The 14739-nt window shown below is 41.7% G+C and overlaps 2 protein-coding genes across 3 annotated transcripts in view; one reads left to right on the top strand and one right to left on the bottom strand.

Annotated features, from left to right (window-relative positions):
• The first annotated feature begins 3118 nt into the window (after positions 1-3118).
• On the top strand, positions 3119-13612 carry LOC308353790 (uncharacterized protein). 2 transcript variants are annotated; one of them, XR_013967811.1, is made up of 5 exons: positions 3119-3469; positions 5196-5267; positions 9035-9155; positions 9787-9848; positions 11388-13612. XR_013967811.1 is itself a non-coding variant. In XM_080820821.1 (5 exons), the coding sequence occupies exons 1-5, from the start codon at positions 3219-3221 to the stop codon at positions 11483-11485; spliced, it is 459 nt and encodes a 152-aa protein (XP_080676947.1). In that variant the 5' UTR covers positions 3119-3218; the 3' UTR covers positions 11486-13612. The 2 variants fall into 2 exon arrangements, 1 of the variants encoding a protein (XP_080676947.1); XM_080820821.1 differs by having other exon boundaries at positions 3119-3324.
• The window catches only part of DCAF10 (DDB1 and CUL4 associated factor 10), a 42964-nt gene continuing 38254 nt past the window's right edge, over positions 10030-14739 (bottom strand). Inside the window, exons 6-7 of the mRNA XM_080820820.1 lie at positions 13123-13268; positions 10030-12140 (exon numbers count right to left, since the gene is read on the bottom strand). Of these exons, the coding sequence (XP_080676946.1) occupies positions 11772-12140; positions 13123-13268 (515 nt within the window). The 3' untranslated portion in view covers positions 10030-11771. The remainder of the gene's footprint in view (positions 12141-13122; positions 13269-14739) is intronic.

Below are 14739 nucleotides of genomic sequence, written 5' to 3'. Positions count from 1 at the left end.
AGTAGATATATTCACACCCCACTGATTGGATGTCTTCACCTGGCCTGACCCGCCCTTGTATCTAGGCTTTGCAAGTAAGTTCCTCTGGGAGGGGCGGGGTCAATCTAAGTTCACTACATATACACAAAATGACTCCCTCTGGCCAACCAGGCCCTTACAGAACCAAGTAATTTTCATTTGTAGTTTGTGTGTAAATGATGAGGGTGAAGGGTAAAAAGCTGGCAGGGGGCCTCGGTTTGCTGGGCCTTGAGAAAGCAGAGGGGAAGCCCAAGGTCAGAGGTTTGCTGGCTGTGTGGGGAGCGCTTCAAAGCTGCTGCTTGTGGGCCACACAAACACATGTCCATGTGTTTCAGGGCAGTACTGCGTGCATCTGAGTTTGTCTGAATTCCGGCCAGAGAAAAACAGAATGGCTAATAATTTATTTCAGCTCATGACTTTTATAGTTTTTTCCTGGTTTATTTTGTTCGGTGAATTTGCCATACATCCCGCTGCTCAGTACTGGAAGGCTGCCCATTTAAGGACAGTAGTTTTAAATTAGAAGATTCTAGGTTCGTAGAAAATACAGAGCATTGGCTGCCTGAGACAAATGCCAAAGTGAAAATGTAAACCTCCCTCGATTCCCTGCTGGCTCCCAGGCTGGATGAGGCCCGCTTCTGTGGCATATGATGGCTGTTTCAGCCCTCGCGCGTGCTCCGTGATGTTCGTGCTGGAGCCTTCAGGAGGACGTGAACTCACTGGAGGACGGACTCTAACCCTTGACTCCTTAGACCAGAGGTTCTCCTAAGGAATATCATCAGTGAGGGAATCATAATCTGATCTCAGATGCTGTCTTTATCACTATTGCTCTCCCTGTTTCAGAGACACTTTGAATTTCTTAGGAGTGTCTTTTAAAAATCTTCATGGTGAATACATACTGTGGGATTCCATTTATGTGAGTTTCCAGAAGAGGCAAATCTATGCTGGGGGGAAAAAACGGTTGCCTCTGGGAGAGCTACGAAAGAACTTCTGGGTGATGGTATAATTTACATCTCAATAGGGGTTTGGGTAACACAGGTGCAGACATTTGTCTTAATTTAGCAAATGTACCATTAATACTGGTATACTTCATCATGTGGAAATTTTAAAACAAAAAGATACTGAGCTTTAATGATTTGTATTGCTGAGAATTTTTAGGAGGATGGCTATAGCTATCTGCAACTTATTCAAAATATATCAAAAATTAAGGTGGATTGATGGATGGATAGAGTATTAGATACGTGATAAAACAGGAAAACGATAATGGTAGAATCCTGGGCAATAGGTGTTCACCATAAAATCCTTTCAACTTTGCTGTATGTTGAACATTTTCATAATAAAATGCTGAGAGAACTCATTAGGGACTTTATCACATTATCTGTTGTCTGCATTGTATCGATTCAGTTTAATTCTTTTATTTTTAATTTTTTTAAAAGATTTTATGTATTTGACAGCAAAAGCAGGGGGAGCTGCCGGCAGAGGGAGAGGAACAAGCAGACTCCCCACTGAGCAGGGAGCCTGACGTGGGGCTCCATCCGAGGACCCCAGGATCATGACCCTGAACCAAAAGCAGATACTTAACTGACTGAGCCACCCAGGTGCCCCCAGTTTAATTCTTTTAGTGTGTTCTTCTTAGACTAAACACAATCATGGATGCTATTGCAATCCACGCTGGAAGGGGATGCCAGCCCGCAGCGTTTCCCGCCGATGAGCAAGTACGGCAGCGCCCTCCTCCACCCGGAGACTGCCACAGGCTGACCAGCTTTCTGCTTAAGACTGCCCCAGAGGCGAGGGGTCTGGCTCCCTGCCCCTTGCAGGACAAGGGCAGCGATTCTGATTCTGATGTTCCTGCCAGTGAACTACACATTTCAATAAATGGCAGGAAATCCTTCTTTTCATTACACACACTGAGTGCTTGCACACGTGTGTGCACACACGGAAGACTAGGTAACAAGTGCTTCAGAGTAAATACAGCGTTTTCAGATCAGATAGTTTAACTTTTAAAAAAAAATCCTATCACAATGAAAAGTCTTCATTTTACCTGAAAACTGATCTTTTTGTTAGGGTCCGTGATCAAAGGAACGAGACTGATGCAAAGCGAAAGTCAAGCAAAGCTTTATTTCGCGCCAAGCATCGAAAATCGAACCGACTGGTAAGGGCTGTCTCTTACGAAGAGATGACGACGATGACCGCGACAGGGCCGCTCCAGACAAAGCTGCTCTGGATGAGGCTGCTCCCTGACGAGGCCGCTTCCCTGATGAGGCTGCTCCCCAGACAAGGCCACTCTGGACGAGGCCGCTCTCCAGACAAGGCCACTCCAGACGAGGCCGCTCCCTGGACGAGGCTGCTCCCGACGATGAAGAGGCAATGATGACTACGAGGACGACAGCCCCGATGACGCAGACTCTGCTCCCCATGACGCTGCTCCCGGCGAGGCCGCTCTGGACGAGACTGCTCCAGACGAGGCTGCTGCCGACGAGGCTGCTTCCCAGATGAGGCCACTCCCCGGAGGGAGGCTGCTCTGGCAAGGCCACTCCTCCGAGAGGGAGGCTGCTCTGGCAAGGCCACTCCCGTCGACTCCTAAAGCTCTTACGGACAGCTCTTACTGCTCTCGATGACTCCTACAGCTGACAGCTCTCACAGCTCTTGCTTCTCCAGTGAGACCGCTCCCGACGAGGCTCACAGCTCCTACTCCTGCAGGGGACAGCTCTTATTCCCCGGAGGGAGGCTGCTCTGGCAAGGCCACTCCCCCGAGGACGCTGCTCTGGATGAGGTTCCTCTGGACGTGGCCGCTCTCCGACGACTCTTCCTGCTGACAGCTCTTACTGCTCCGGCGAGACTGCCAGCTGTTAGCCTCGCAAACCAGCTTTTATAGAGGCACTTTCAGCCGGGCTATACACAGGTAGCCAATGAGATTGCAATACACAGAGAAAACTGCACAGTCATGCTAGATCTGCCACACATAAAAAAAACTGCTAGGTTACACACGGGCAGCCAATTGAATTTCAATTCACCCTAGTGGATATACGCATGCCCCTCTGATTGGATGTCTTCACCTGGCCTGACCCGCCCTTGTATCTAGGCTTTGCAAGGAAATTCCTTTGGGAGGGGCAGGGTCAATCTAAGTTCACTGCAACAATATGGGTCCCTCTGCTTAAGTAAGCCCTTACACTTTTATTATAGTGAAGGGCTTTTGTGAATTCATGTCAGCGCAGCAGTCCAGCGTATCCGTGGTTCAGGTGCTTTCAGTGGAGACCACTGTGTCCCCAGAAAAGGTTTTAAAAGCTGTTCTAAGGTGTGCGCGCCCTGGTAAGTTTCAGGTGTTCGTTTTCTGGATTTGTTGTGAGCAACGGTTACAGCTCTCGACAGCACAGCAGCGCGTGTGTTCTGTGGCAGCGCTCCTCTCTCGGAGTTAGAAGAGAAGCCACGCAGCACCAGGTCTGTCCCCGAGAAGGTACGGTGGTCTTACTTAACCTACTGCCCGCTGACCTACGCATCGCATTACACTGGGGGAGTCTCAGCTCTCACCGATGGAGTGCCCCCGACAGTGTACTGAGAATGGTGTACCGACGGACAGACCGTTGTCCGTCTTTGGTAGCCTCCAGAATTAAGCTGTTCTCTTTAAAAAAGAAATGTTCTCTAAATTGGCTTCCTTTATCTACACAGAGATCCTAGGATCTGTCTTCCATGAAGAATTAAACCCTAACTGCGTTTTCTTTTCTTTCTTTCTTTCTTTCTTTCTTTCTTTTTTTTTTTTTTTTTGAAGTGAGAGAATGTGTGCACACACATGTGGGGGCAGGGAAGAGGCAGGGGCAGGGAAGAGGCAGGGGCAGAAAGAGAATCTCAAGTGGGTTCCACATTCAGTGCAGGAGGCCAAGCCAGGCTCCATCCCACCACCATGAGATACTGACCTGAGCAGAAACCAAGAGTCAGCTGCTCAACCGACTGAGCCACCCAGGTGCCCCCCTAACTACAATTTCTATATTCGTAGGTCTCAAATCGTGGTGTCCAGACATCCAGCATCAACTAGGAACTGGTTAGAAGTGCAAAATGGGGGCCTCCCACTCCAGACCTTTGAAATCAGAAACTCAGTATAGAACCAGCAATCTGTATTTTAACAAGGTCTCTGGCATGCGCTGGAGTCAGAGCACCACTTTTCATGCATTGTGCCAGAAGGGGAGGGCCTGGAGGGAAACTCAGTGGATACGAATTTGTGTTTGTGGGTGTATGTGTTATTTTTTAAGTAAACTCTCTGCCCAACATGGGGTTTGAGACTTATGACCCAGAGATGGAGAGTCCCATGCTGTACGAACTAAGCCACAGAGCCCAAATTTGTGTTGTTTTGTTGTAAATTTACAGGTTTTTTTTTTTTTAAGATTTTATTTATTTATTTGACAGAGATCACAAGTAGGCAAAGAGGCAGGCAGAGGGGGGGGGTGGGAAGCAGGCTCCCTGCTGAGCAGAGAACCCCATGCAGGGCCCGATTCTAGGACCCTGAGATCATGACCTGAGCCGAAGGCAGAGGCTTAACTGACTGAGCCACCCAGGTGCCCCAAATATGTCTTTTAACCACTGAACTTGTGGTAGGTAATTTGTTACATCAGTAATAGGAAACTAATATAAATCAGTAATTTATTAGCATTAAACCATGCCAAATAATTGTTTCCTTAAAAAACCCACTTTTTAAATAGCCCAAAATAAGTCTGTCAGAGGAGTAACTGAAATAGTGGTAATTAATGCTATGGTTAGCTAAATCAATTTATCTAAATAATTTACAAAATGATCTGAATTGAAAAGGAGTCACTCTGTTTTTCTCATCAGTGACTTATTTTAAAAAGTATGTGTCCCAAATATGATTGTCATTTTTCTAGTGAATTAAAACAGTAAAATGAACCATCACACTGTTAAATAATATAACAAGTAAATGTCATTCAGGGGAACACTGTGAAAAATAGCATGTTCTAAGTGTACCTGTATGAAAACAAATCTGTGTGCAGCCTGACAAAAATTTATCCACTATACTTATTGATATGAATATAATTTCACTTAATAAAGAATTTATGAAATTCTCTAATATAAACATTATTCATGTAGATATCCAGAACATTAGTGAATAGATGTGAATGAATCGGATCTTAGTAAATGTGTTTTTAGTGTAAAATGCCAATTCTGTGTTTTAGAGCGGTGGCCTTCACAAAACAAAATGTGCATATACCCGTGGGAACATAAGGTGATCCCTGGAAGTGCAGGAGGTAATGTAGAACTTTGATTGTTACAGCTCCTAACCTTTTAAAATGTACTTCCTCTCTGTACGTGTTTTATAATTTACATAGTAGAGCAATACAATGTATAACTATGTACATACATATATATGTATGTGTATATATATATATAAATAAATAGATGACATTTTTTATGTATAACTATGTACATACATATATATGTATGTGTATATATATATAAATAAATAGATGACATGAAAATCTGAAGCACATGCTCTTCAGTTTTTTCAGATAGGGGTTCTAGGATTTAAAAGTTTAGAATGACCTCAACAAGAATTACCAAGTCACTGTCTCTGTCACAACGTTATGTTTGATTCTGGTCTAAAAATAAACACCTAGGCAATTTAAATAAAAATTTCAAACTACTGCTAAGTGCAAACTTGCCATCAACCTTTCAAACAGGTTAACTACAGAAAAAAATGTGTCAAATGTTTCAAAGTAGCATTTATTTTTTTAAAAAGCATATTATGAGGTAGACTTACACCAAGACATTCAGTGCATATATTAATAAAAGTTTTACTGAAACCTTAAAGTTGCATTAGGTATGTATGTATGTAGCTAAAATCACCTACAACTCTACATTCATCCACATGAAAACCTCAAGAGAATTCAACTGAAACAGTAAAAGCCTAGTACAGTTTATAAAACTTTCCTAATTGTGAAATGAAGATCTGTGGAAAAAATTTGTGGGAGGGAGGGAGTTTTAATTTTAGAATTTAGAAGTTATTTTACAAAATCATTCACTTTATGGCTAGTTTTCAATGAATGTGAGTATCTTTACTGGACAGGAGATAAAAGATACTATAATTCTTATTGTTCCCACCATGTCAGCATGGTAATATCAGAGCAGGATCAGCTATCTAATTTGGAAGCCCAGTGCAAAATAGAAATGTGGGCCCCTTGCTCAAAAAATTAAGAATTTTAAGATGGATCGAACAGAACCTTACACCAAGCGTGAGGCTTTTCTCACTGCAGGGCCTTGTATGCCTGTACTGGTCACAAACCATGAAGCCCGTGCTACAGTCTTTGTTATCCTTGTCCCTTGAGTCCCTCGTTAGACTGGACAAGGCATATAGTAGGGATTCAATGTTTGGTGAATGAAAAATTGAGTTTTGCAGTTTTCCAAATCAATGAGAAATGCTTAGTTTTTCTGACCTGTGGTCAGAACAAAATCTTACTCTGATGAAGATTTCTCTATTTGCACATCACATTCTGGCTTCACGGAAATTCAAGGCCACATATGGCTAAGGTTCATTTGATTCCTGCAACAAGAAATTTATTGCACTACTATGTTGGCTCCTGTACTGGGCACTGGGGATGCAAGAAAAGTCAGTCCCTGCCCGCAAGGAGCTTACAGTCTAACGGAAGAACTTAACAGTACCTCAGAACCTAGTGAGAAAACTTCCTGGTGTCTAGGGTATTATCTGGAACATTGCCAACTTTCCTAAAAATATGAATCTAGACTTTACCAGAAAGCACGTTTTAGAAACGGAAGATGCAGTGAAAATCGAATAGCCAACGTTTAATGTAGAAAACATGAAATTGACATAAGGAAGAAACTTAGGAAAGCTGAAAAAATTAGATTTTAAATACTATGAACAAGATTTAAATTTTAAAATTATTTTATTGTCTCTGGATGACATTTCATTTATAGTTAACATTTATATACACGTACATATACAAGTTGTGCATATGTGAGATGTGTTCCTTGGAGCTTTTGATAAAACTGGTATTTCCATTATTAATTCATTTAAAACTAAAGCAGCATACAGGTAAATTTGAGACTTTCCTTTTGATTATTTCTGTTGTCATTTGAACAGGAGAAATTCTTGGGGTATAAATTTGGTATGATCTTATTCTGTAATGAGATGAAAATTGCCTTTGTAACAGTGTGTGGTAATTTAAACATGTATTTTAATGGTTATTGACCAAGTTTAATGGCATCAAAAATACTCAAGTCTATCTGGATTTATTTTCACTGTTTCCCCTCCCCCCCATTCTTCTTTTTTAAAAAACAAATATGAAGGATCCTTGTGCAAATACAGAGCCTTTGTTGTTACTTGGCTGTACTTTGGTGCATTGCCGTTCATTCCTTCATCTAGCAGCATCCTTTGTCCATAGTATTTTCCTTGGCGGCAGCTGAAACGATCACTAGCCTAGGCTTTCCCCCCGTTATGGTGAACCTGTCAGAGAGCTGGTGGTCCCAGAGACTGTGCACGCAGGGCTTGTGCAGCTCTTTAAACGCTAAGCAGGCCTGGTGACCTCTTGTCCCAGCTCGGAGCAGAAGAACACAGCACATATGCCAGCCTGTTAGAGGCAGGCATGTGGAAACTGTGGTAGGAGACAGAACAAGCCACTTAGCACACAGAAAAATTTTTAAATAAAAAAAATCCCCAAATCCAAGCAACCTGAAGCAAATGATTATATATACCTCAGGGCCGAGGGAATCACTTTATAATAACTGATATAAACTCATACTTGTTATAGCCCTTTACATTTTATGAAGTGTTTTACATACATCAGAACTCATTGGGTATTTATAATAACACATGAATATAACTTTTACTTTTCGTTATGAAAAAGTGAATTATACCGAGCATGCTGTTCAAGAAGGCAGGGAGGTATACTAACATAGCTGAAAGACTTGCATCAAAAATAATTTACAAGTTTTAAATTTTGGCACTTAAGATATATACATTAGTTATCCAAAAATTCATATATATGCTTTCTTTCATGACCAGCACTGGCTATTACTGAGTGAATTTTCACAGCTGCCTGTGGTTGCTGGTCATTTTAAATGGGGATGATTGTCATCAGTGTTACCGGACTCTTTCTCCTGCTAAACAGAAGCTTTAACAGATGCTTGTGGATGCCAGTACCACATTCGGACTGATATGGGAAACACCAGGCTTCTAACAGATTCTCAGTGTTTTTCCTATATTGCACTTCCTGGAAAACAAAACTTTAACCATGACATAATGTGATCTTGGTTCTAGATAGGAGTTGGGAACCTTATCCTTGCTTGTTTTCCTAAAATTTTTGGTAAAGCCTTATCTTGGATGTAATAAGGAGAAATAACAAAATATACATGTACCTTGGGCTTCTGAGAAAAAAAATCAGATACATTTTCAACAGATTGAGAGAGGTCTTGTCTGCTTTAGCCACTTCATTTTCACAATTAAAGATAAGGAACTACTAAATATTTGATGTTCCTAAACTTAGTTAACATAGCATTTCTGTAGAGAGCTTATTTTCGAGATATTTTTTTTAGGTAGAGTCTGCCCCTCAAGAAGGGGCTCAAACTCATGACCCCAAGGTCAAGAGTTGCGTGCTCTACTGAGCCAGCCAGGCGCCCCTGTAGAAAGGTTTTTAAAACAAGTATAATTTATACTACATTTACCAACAACTATACCACATTACCATTTATAATATATTTACCAGTTATCATGAATAAAAATGACTAAATAAAATTTAGAGTAAAAAAACCCCAGATTAGACTTTATGCTCTTAAGTGAAATGAGACCTTGAAATTTTAAGATGCAGGTTCCTCCAAGAGTCTAGCATTCCTAATGCCCTATGATTCCTGGATTAATATCCCCCTCATGATGTTTTGATCACAGCCGACCTCAAGAAGAGGACAACGGTGGTTTTGTCGAGTTTGCTAATTTTTAATTCTCATCTGTGTGGCTCTATTTTTAAACAAAGCTATTTATCCCACATTTTTCTTTACTTTACAGCTGCATATCCTGCTCGAAGTCTTTCAGTTAGGAGTGGACTCTATGTATGCCCTGCAGTTTATGGTACTAATTCTAATGGAAATTTTCATTCTTATAAATGTTCTCTTGCATGGTGCAGAAGGTAAGTCAGCTCTGTAATAAAGAATTTACAGAGGATGCTAAACAAATTAACAGGCCATTTTCCCATCTTTATAAACAAAAGGGCAAAGTGGTGGAGTAATAAGCACCCAGGCTCTGGACTGAAGCAGCTGGGTTTAAATCCCAGTGTTGCTCTCCGCCCCCTGCCGCCCAGTGCCAGCTCTGACTCAACCTTTCAGACCCTCCATTTCTTCCAAAGTAATTTGGTGCTCATGTCACCTACCTTGCAAGGTAATTTGTGAGTGAGGGTTAGTAGTAAAGTGTGTAGACTGACACCATAGAAACTATAATGGCTGAAGAATCATGGACTGAAACTGAGTTGGGCGACACGTGGGGCCAGCATCCGACATGCAACTCTCTCCAGAGGGGATGCAATATACGGAATCTTTGTTTCATCAACAGAATCACTGTACTCAGTAGCTTGTTTTGAGTATTAAGATTGGGTACTTTTGCCTCCAAAACTTTATTTTCCTTTACATATGTGGGCATTTAAAAAAATTTATGGCAAACCAATGTTTACATTATACTTTGTAGTAATTTTCTTGATGGCTAAAAATTTCAAATTCTTTTTAACATCCATGGTAAAATGATCTAATTGTTAAAATTTGTCCTAGAGCCAAGATTGTTCCAAGGGAGATGTATGCAACCTCTGCACACGTGTGTGAATGGCTGTCTGGTAGGTTCTACCAAAAAAAAAAATGTCATTTTTATTCATATGTTTGGGTTGCTTAAATATTTCTATAAGATTTGGGATTCTTTTCTTCTTAGGGCCGGAATTCTTAGCATCTACTCCCTTGCGTTTTTCAATCTATCAGCCAGTTTAAGGGTAGTCACAATAATACAACTTAAAGACAAGATAAAGTGTTCATAAATCATTGTTTTAACAGCCAGCATAATACAGTAGAAATTGCCCTGAGCAAGGAATTAGGAGACTTGAATTCAAGTTCTGGCTCTGCCACTAATTTTGTAAGATGACTTTAGGCAAGTCACTTAACTTTTCTCATTCATTTGATGATGAGATTGATTACATTTTCTACCTCTAATGGATTTCATTTGCTTACTTTTTTTTTAAATAATTAAAACACCTTCTGGGAGTTAACCACCTGAAAGGTACGGAAGTACTTACTGATGTTTAAGGTAGTGTTTTTCAAACTCTGATCTAGGAACCACCTGAATAAAGGTTACTAGAGGTTCCTATTAAAAACAGATTCCAAAAAAAAACCAAACCCCAAAAAACCCCCAGATTCTGTCATCTCCCTGACTGAATCAGAACCTAAGGTGAGGGCCAGGTTTCTGTTTTCCACAAGCTCCTGAACAACTGTAACACACCCTATTATCTGAGAACCACGGCCTAAGAGAATGTGATCTGAGAGGGAACGAGCTAGCATGTGGCTTAAATTACTCCAGCCTCTGGTGGATCCTTTCTAAATATAATATCATTCCAAGTGGAGACTAGAAGAAAGCTGCTTACTTCAGCAGGCCAGTCAGCCCTATGACTGACCCAGCTTGCTGTGTTCCGTAACAGAATATAAGAGGTCTTCACGTCAGCTCTTTGTCTTGACATCCAAGTTGCTGACTACTGTAGTTAGGTTGCGGCTTGCAGAGGACTGCAGCTCACCCCTCCCTAATGCTAAGGGTCAAGCTTGTGCCCCTGGCTCAAGGAGTAAAGATGAAGAAAATACCACCTCTTTCCTCTCAATCTCCCCTCCACCCTAATACCATAACAAGTCACCCTGTGTGAGTCAAATAGTCTGGCAGAGAAAACAAATTCTAAGCCACATGGTTCTCATCACTCTGACCAGATAGTATACTAACTCAGTGAATCCTCCTGTATACAACAGAAATGACCAAAGCCCACTCCTTCTCCTGTTTTCCTTTCTAAATGCTGTTGAGAGGAACAAAATACCAAATAAGGACACATGCTAGAGATTTTTAAATTCATATAAGGAAATTACAAAGAGAGGTGGCAGTTATTTTTTCTAGAGTTTTACAATAAAATTCCCTTCACGGTGGAAAAAATATGTATAATTTTAACAGGAAACTCAGAAGACATTTTTGTTGTAAGACTAACAGTTACAAGAATAATGCCATTATCTGTGCTCATTATAGAGAAACATAACAGCAACTTTAAAAGGCCAAGTATACTGATTAAGATGGAATTTCTTTTTCAATGACCAGTATGCTGACATGGGACTTCTGGGTTTATTCAATATAGTGTCACGGGTTTCTCCTAACCCCGCCATAACTCCTGCCAGATGCCCGCAAAATTCACACCGAAATCAAAAAAACAAGGAAAGAAATGAAGAAATTTGACAAGAGCTACCATGCAAAATAACCAGAAGAACCGAAGTTTAGGTGGCACAGACGAGCAGGAGCAGAGGAATGCGGCAAAAGCTGCTGCTGCGTAGAGTCTAACTTGGCGAGGCCCCTACGATACCGGACAGCCAAGTCCTCAGGTCACAGGTGTGTTCGTGGACCCATAATAATCGGGATCTTGACCCAAACTTTTAAGATCTTCTAAAAAGGAAATACTTCACCTAAATTGAAGTAATTTATGAGTCAAACACCAGAAGAGTTCCTTATTTGATGTAAGTTGTGCCTAAAACTTTGGCTGATACAAAGAAACCCGTCCGCTAAGGCACCCTGAGGCAATCTGACAATGTGTTGGAGAGAACTTCGTCGTCAGTACCACGTCATTATGAGAGTACAGAGAACGGATCACCCGCAGGGGACTGGCTTCTTTGGGCAAACAGTCTATAAGTTCACTGCACTGTTTGTCAAATCCCAACAAGCGAATCCCGTAGCCATGTGGGGAAGAGACCATTCGCCCATCAGGGCTGAAGCAAAGTTCTTTGATATAACCCCTGCCTACATTGGCTTCTTCAATATAATGAGTTAGTCGTAGAGAACAGCGAGGTGAGACAGGTCGCACGGGAGCTCCTTCTTGGAATTCATAGACACAAGTCCACTAAGGGGAGAGAAGAGAGAGAAACCAAAGTTACAGAGCCCCAAATAATGCTAAATATTTCCTTTTGTAAAAAACTCAACAGACTGCCAAAGCCACAGAATTGTTGCAAGAAATCAGATGACTGCTACCCCTCTCCCATCTACTAAAATGTGTAGGCCCCACACCTTATCTTCAGAAGCCAAGGTTATTCTGTGTGCTATGACATACTATGACTAATGCCTTTTATTCCCTCAGGCTGCTGTGACGTCTGTGGTAATAATTCCCTTTTGTGAAAGTAACAATTTTGATACTTAAAATATTCTGAAGTTTAGACATCTAAGCCTAAAATAGCTCTCCTCCTACACACTTCAAAGGTCCTTGTCTCTTTTCAGTTGTGACTTCTAGAGCCAGTGAGATCCTCAAAAGACTCCTGCTTTCCAGAGTGATGAGTCATGCATGAGGTGATATAAGGCCCTTTCCCCTAGTCATCAGTTTAGTCTTTCTCCAGGTTCTGCTGGTGGTTTTACTAATTAATTAATTTTATTTATTTGAGAGTCAGCATGAGCAGTGGGGAGGAGCAGAGGGAGAGGGAAAAGCAGACTCCCTGCTGAGAAAGGAGCTTGATTGGGACTCGACCCCAGGATCCTGGAATCATGACCTGAGCTGAAGGCGGACACTTAACCGACCAGACACCAGAAACTCCTCCCTTGGTTTTTAAAAAAAGCAAATTCTAAAACTCAATTGGCTTAGCAAAACCTTACATTTAGCCAGCTTGGCTGCAGCATCTCCCATCTGAAGTTCACTATGTACAGGGCATGTGGCAGATGAAGGGGGCAAGAATGAAGAAGCTGGACACAATCTGAGCTGATACTGGTTTAAAGTATTTAAACCCGGAGAGGAGGCTGGAGAGGAAGGAGGGGTTCAAGGGATAAAGGGACCAGGAGCACGCACAGCAGCGGCTATTCCGTCAGCCCCGCTGAGAATGGAATGCTGCTGCTCCTACCTCCTGATCATCAGTGTTGCTTGAGCACCGAAGGAGAGTGGCCCAGCCCTTTGGGTGCAGCTGTAAGGACGTGATGCAGTTTCCACGGTCTCTCTCACCAGGAACTTCAGGGGTTAAGACTTCAAGACTATTTCGTGGTGAAACTCCTGATACGAAAATTAGGACGTGAGATTTGTATTATCAAAGGATTAAGGCAGCTCATCAAAGCTTTGATTTCTGGCAGTCACCCCCACCCCTAACCTTCATTCCTTTGTCGGCCCCTCCCTTTTTTACATGCTACCACATGTAAAAAGAAAAACTGGGCACAACTGGGGGGGCACCATCAGTTAAGCAGCCAACTCTTGGTTTTGGCTCAGGTCATGATCTCAGGGTTGTGAGATCAAGCCCTGCAGCGGGCTCCAAGCTCAGCATGGAGTCCGCTTCAGATTCTCTCTCTTCCCCTGCACCTCCCACTCATGCTCACTCTCTCTAAAATAAATCTCCCCCCTCCAAAAAAACCAAAAACAAAAAAACTCCCACAAACAAAAAAACAACTAAACACCAAAAACCATATATACAAAAAAACCTATGGTGCCCCTTAATGTATGGTGTACGTGTCTTTGGCGTGGGAATATGGGGAAAGGTTATGACCAGAACTAAAGAATCCAAGTTCCTGCAGCAGGAATCCATAACCTAAGTCTAAGGCATTAAAGTAGACTAGGGATCCTTTTGATTAGGATTTACATCTCAGAAAACTCTAAAAATCAAATTCTAGGACATGAAAGGAATCTGGAAAAGAAGTAAAAGATAATTCTCATCTCAGAGGACCTGGTGCTCTCTAGTCCAGAGAAGGAAATACTTGGAAGCCATGGAGACTGCCTTTATTATCAATAAAAGGCTATTATGTGTGCAAGGAACAGGACTTATGGCCCCCCAAGGACAGTACTATAAATGATAAGCATCTACAATTTTGGAGGCAAGGGAGGATAGTTCACATACCAGTATATCAAAACGAGGGGTTGAGACACTGCCAATCATACATACACCTGGTACTCTGTTAGGGCCCATCCTGTCCTCCTTCCTAGGCCTGACGGAAGTAATTGCTACAGCTAGCCGTTACTACTGGAGTTACATCCTATCCCTCAGGTATGTGGAGAACCACTTTCACAGACATCATAAAGAAGCAGTTTAGAACTTTAATATCAAGAGAAATATTTCAACACTTCTCTACCTGCAGAAGGAGTTGCTTTGAAGATTATGAGCTCCCTCTGTCAGACCCTTTGTGAACTGTTTCTCAAATAGATGTGTTATCTTCTTTAAAAGATTCCCTTTAGAATACTACAGCATTGATGGAAACCTGTGAAGCTCTAAATTACATTGTTATAACCAAACTATACCTAAATCATGATTTCACATGTGACTGAAATTTAATAACAATTTTAGAGAAAAACCACTATTTCAAGAATTCTGAAAATTGAACAAAAGCAGAAAAGAAACCCATCTAAATAAGTAAGTAGTGGCTTTTGAGCTGTGCTTCTTGGAGGTTCCTCCAGAGAGGGAACCACATGGCGATGGGATAGGGAAGACTGGTCAAGGAACTCCCTAATTTCACTTGAACCAGTTTTTGCACTTATCTGT

The sequence above is a fragment of the Martes martes genome (genome assembly GCF_963455335.1).
Source record: "Martes martes genome assembly, chromosome: 12".
In the NCBI taxonomy this organism is placed as follows: Eukaryota; Metazoa; Chordata; class Mammalia; order Carnivora; family Mustelidae; genus Martes; species Martes martes.
This window is presented reverse-complemented; position numbering and strand designations above follow the sequence as displayed.

Excerpts from the sequence above, each read along its gene's own strand:
- LOC308353790 (XM_080820821.1), top strand. The coding sequence starts at position 3,219 with ATGTCAGCGCAGCAGTCCAGCGTATCCGTGGTTCAGGTGCTTTCAGTG. Across the intron at positions 3,325-5,195 it reads TCTAAGGTGTGCGCGCCCTG|AGCGGTGGCCTTCACAAAAC; the intron begins GTAAGTTTCAGG and ends TCTGTGTTTTAG. Across the intron at positions 5,268-9,034 it reads GATCCCTGGAAGTGCAGGAG|CTGCATATCCTGCTCGAAGT; the intron begins GTAATGTAGAAC and ends TTTACTTTACAG.